Consider the following 4,663-nt stretch of genomic DNA (forward strand, 5'->3'; position numbering starts at 1 on the left):
AATTGGTGGCGACATTAGAGCCAAAACGGATGAAAAAGGGAAAAGTTGGGTTTTCGACGCCACAGGCAGCGCTCTATGCCACCAGTGGTGCCCTTGGCAGAAAGTTTCATAAGCCAGCACCAGGGCCAACGTAGGGAACTGGGTTGGACGTTGGCGACGTGATTTTATCCAAGTTTGCCCGAGACAAGGTTATTTCGGCCCTAGACCTAACCAACGCGTATAAAAGCACGATCTTAACTCTGAGAGGGGGGGGGGGGATTTGTGGCTAGGATAGGAATATACCTAGTCACCATGCTTAATTAAATATCGTAATCTTAATATGTTCTTAATATATTGATTTCATAGGAATATAGGCGTTAATCTATTTTGAATAGGCAAGTAGTACTTCGGGAGAAGGCTGCGAGAGTAATTGTTCGATTAATTAGCAACCATGAGTGTATGGTATGAAATAAAGAGTTAAATAGAATATAATAGGATTGGTGAACCGATCACAACTCTGAAATATTTGTCTCTACTGAATACACAACAATCATTTTGTTGCTTGATAATTTAGTTACTACTTAGAATTATAATTTAGTATAATTAAACTCTTGAACTCGAATTGGCTCGACTGAATACAATCTTGGTGAATATAGTAGGTAGTTGATACAAGTCTTTGTGGGTTCGACACTCGACTTATCATTTTATTACTTGTACGGCCATGTATACTTGCGTGTGCGTTTGGGAGCAACAAGTTTTTGGCGCCGTTGTCGGGGACTTAAATATTGATTACTCTCTAGTTTTTGCTTTAATTGTTTATTTTGCCAAGTCTAACATTACTTGATTGTTGCTCTGCTCTTAGGAAACTTGATTGAATGTGAAGGGTCAGAAGCCAGGACAGACTTCAAGGCTTTGACCCCGAACCTGAGAGAACATTTCATAGGAGGTTGAGGGAAGTAAAGGACAGAAATAATCTTCAGACACTTGTTCAATTTCCTGTGAACATGGCAGATGAGCAACATATGGTTGTTCTGGAGGTGGTGATGCCCAGCATTGCTAATGTCCCCTCCAGCATTGTGAAGCCCAGAATCACTGGGCACTTTGAGCTGAAACAGAGCATGATCCAGCTACTTCATGCGAATGGGCAGTTTATGGGTCTTCCACACGAGGATCCACAACAGCATATCCTGAATTTTTTGGAGATTAGTGATACTTATATCACTAACTGGGTCACTCCAGACTATGTGAGGCTCACATTTTTCCCGTTCTCTTTGTTGGGCGAAGCAAAGCGATGGTTGAAGGCAGAACCAGCTTATTCTATTACATCATGGAATGATCTGGCAAGGAAAGTTTTGGCAAGGTTCTTCCCTTTAGGCAAAACTAGAAAGATGAGAAGTGAGATAGTCGCCTTCAAACAGAAAGTTGGGGAGTCTTTATACTCAGCTTGGGAGAGGTTCAAGGGGCTTCTCAGAGACTATCCTCATCACAATCAGACAAGCCAAGTGTTAGCTCACACTTTCATAGAAGGGCTACATCCTGAGACAAAGATTATGGTAGATGCTGCAGTTGGAGGTCAAGTGTTGGAGAAAAGCTTTGATGAGATATATGTGTTATTGAACAAATTCTCCAAAAGCAATCCTGATTGGCAATAAGAGATAGGCAGACACACAGTGCAAAAATCTGCAAGGGTTCTTGAGTTAGTTGTGGTCTCTGCATTATCAGCGCAGATTTTCACATTGACCAACCAAGTCAATCAGATGACCTTGGTTATTAACAAGCAACAAGCTCAGCCAGTGCAATAGGTCCATATATTTTGTGAAGTCTGTGGAGAATGTCACATGAGCAATCTATGCCCAGCAAATCAGGAGTCTGTATATTTTATGCGTAATGCAAATCGAGGCAAGGCAAATCAGTACGGGGACACTTACAATCCTAACTGGAGGAACCACCCAAACTTCTCTTGGGGTGAAAACCAAGGTGCTCAGAATCAGTACAGGCCACAAGCACCTCAACAACAATATAGACCACCTCAAGCTGAACAACATGCAAACTCGACAAGTCACCTTGGGGAAATGATGAAGAAATTGATGGCTGACCAGCAGGCCCAAACAGCCAAAATAATGAATAAAGTGATGGCTGACCAGCAGGCCCAAGCAGTAACGATGAGAAATTTGGAGTGACAAATGGGACAACTTGCTAGTGCCCAAAATACTCTACTAGTTGGGGCTCTTCCTAGTGATACCGAGCCTAATCCTAAAGCTCAAGTCAATGCGGTTACCTTATGAAATGGAAGAGTGTTAGAAGAAGTTCCAAAGAAAAAAAAGTATACGGCTAGTCTTGAAGGAGAATTAGTTCCCAAGACAATTGAGGAGAATAAGAAAGAGAATAAAGGATTAGAACCAATAATTGTGACAAGGCCACCGCCTCTGTTTCCACAATTGCAGAAGCAAAAAGATGATGTCAAGTACAAGAAATTCTTAGATATTTTGTGCCAAATGCGTGTGAATTTACCTTTGGTGGAAATTTTGCAGGAACTGCCTAATTATGCAAGGTATCTTAGAGATATTGTGGCAAACAAGCGAAGACATACAGAGTTTGAAATAGTTGCACTTACTGAAGAATGAAGTGCTAGAGTTCAGAGTAAACTTCCTCCTAAGTTGAAGGATCCTGGGAGTTTCACAATTCCTTTGTCTCTTGGAAAATAAGAAGTTGGTAGAGCCCTGTGTGATTTAGGGGCTAGTATAAATTTGATGTCATCCTCTTTGTTCAAGCACCTCGGATTAGGGGTGCTTAGACCTACTACGCTTACTTTACAGTTAGCAGACATGTCACTAGTTATGCCAGAAGGAATTATTGAGGATGTGTTAGTTTGAGTGGGAACGTTTATTCTTCATGCTAATTTTATTGTTCTTGATTACGAGGCAGATGAGGAAGTGCCCATTATTTTGGGGGGACCATTCTTAGCTATTGATGGAGCGATTATTGATGTGAGGGCAGGGAAGTTGAAGATGAGAGTTGACGATGAGGAAGTCACTTTTAATGTGTACAAGGCACTTAAGTTCCCTAAGCATTATGAGGACTTTATGATTACTGTGGTCGAATTGAAGGGGACAGAGCAGAGTTCTTATGTGAATTATAGTGATCTAGATGGAAAAACTAAGTTAGAGGAGGTGGTGTTGCAAGCTGAGTGTGTAAAGATGATTGAGAAAAGAGCTAGAGATGAAAGAGGAGATCTTTTGAGAGCGTGCAAAAAGGCTAGACTTCGTGGGAGAAAGAAGAAGAGAAAGCGCCCAGCCTAAGCAGAGCAGCATGGTCGTGCCATGACTATAAATAAGGCGCTTGTTGGGAGGCAACCCAGCCTGTATTTTTTTTTTTTATTATTATTTTAGTGCCAAGTTTTGTGTTGTTTTTATTTTGCAGAGTAGGGGAAGTCTGAGTACCCGAATTTGAAACTGAGGAGTATGTTTGAGCTTAAGTGTGGGGTCGCCCCGACCCTTAATATTGAAGATCATGTCCGAGCTAGGCCCGAGAGGGTCTCAGGGAGTATTTCTCACCCTTGTTTTAATATTTTTCTTTGTGATCATGCATCGAGGACTATGCATAATATATAAGTGTGGGGTGGGGAAACTACTTTCTGAAGTGTAATTGTATAAAACTATTTTTTTATTAGTTTTTATTTTAGAACTTGTAGTAGACATAGTCTAGGTTCTCAAAATAAAAAAAATAAAATAAAAAAAAAATAAAATAACAAAAAAAAAATAGAAAAAAAAAATTCAAAAAAAGCTCGGACTTTTTCCGACGATGGATCTTTTGGACAATTTTCTTGAGAGATTAAAGTCCAATTAAAAAAGAATACCAAAAAGATTTCTTTTAGGATAGTTAGGTAGTATCCCTTGATTTTTCTTTGGGCACCGGTTCTTTTCCAAGGGTGTAGCTCGAACCGGGTACTTTTTTTTATTATTTTAGGAGTAGGGTAGGAAGAAACTGAGTTGCTCTGAGATACCTAGTGACATGTTTGGTGCTGGCACATTAGGTTATGACATGCATTCTATCTGCCCGTATATTTAAGTTGAATTGTGATGCCTGAGTAAAGTAAATAGCCTATTTTGTGACGCCTTTTCTCAGTTGTTCGACTTGTATGCCACATAGTGCATTATTGCTTAAATTTCTTAATTATATGTATTTGCTTGACTTGAGAGTTGAACAGAACCGTCTTGATTGAGTCATGTGCAATGCGTGTGTGAGGAATTGTGATCTTTGTGCTATCCTGTATAGTATAGAACTTGCCATGTTTGTTAATCGAAGCAAAATTGTTAAGTTGTGCTAATCTAGGAGATGACGTAGGCGTTTCTTGCTTGATCATAGATATGCTTGTCACTTGAAGATAAAACTTTTCCGTTGCTAGCCCCTTTGAGCCTATAAAACTTTCTTTGGCACCCACATTACAAGTCGTACCCCTATTTTGTTCTTAGTTTGAGCTTGTTGAACCTTTACCTCCTAAGGCACTTAGTCACTAAAATAAGTAAGGTGAGAGAATGGGGAGTAGCTTTTGAGTGGAACCATGGAAGGGCCCTTTGGTGCACTAAAGTTGAAATCAAAAGTCATAGCCGATGAACTTTAATGTGTGGAGTGTGTGTAAAAGAGAAAGAAAAATTGCAAGGAAAACAAATGATAGTCGAATAAT

At 40.0% G+C, this 4,663-nt stretch overlaps 1 protein-coding gene and 1 non-coding gene across 2 annotated transcripts; one reads left to right on the forward strand and one right to left on the reverse strand.

Moving 5' to 3' along the window:
* Positions 1 to 1,364: 1,364 nt before the first annotated feature.
* Positions 1,365 to 1,469, reverse strand: LOC117281505 (small nucleolar RNA R71). Its single transcript, XR_004512135.1, has one exon. It is a non-coding gene; the product is annotated as a small nucleolar RNA R71 (small nucleolar RNA).
* Positions 1,470 to 1,817: 348 nt separating this feature from the next.
* Positions 1,818 to 3,278, forward strand: LOC138910085 (uncharacterized). Its single transcript, XM_070201307.1, has 3 exons — positions 1,818 to 2,155; positions 2,273 to 2,549; positions 2,901 to 3,278. Exons 1-3 carry the CDS (start codon positions 1,818 to 1,820, stop codon positions 3,276 to 3,278), a joined length of 993 nt encoding a protein of 330 aa, XP_070057408.1.
* The last annotated feature ends 1,385 nt before the right edge of the window (positions 3,279 to 4,663 follow it).

This window comes from Nicotiana tomentosiformis, chromosome 4 (assembly GCF_000390325.3).
Source record: "Nicotiana tomentosiformis chromosome 4, ASM39032v3, whole genome shotgun sequence".
In the NCBI taxonomy this organism is placed as follows: domain Eukaryota; kingdom Viridiplantae; phylum Streptophyta; class Magnoliopsida; order Solanales; family Solanaceae; genus Nicotiana; species Nicotiana tomentosiformis.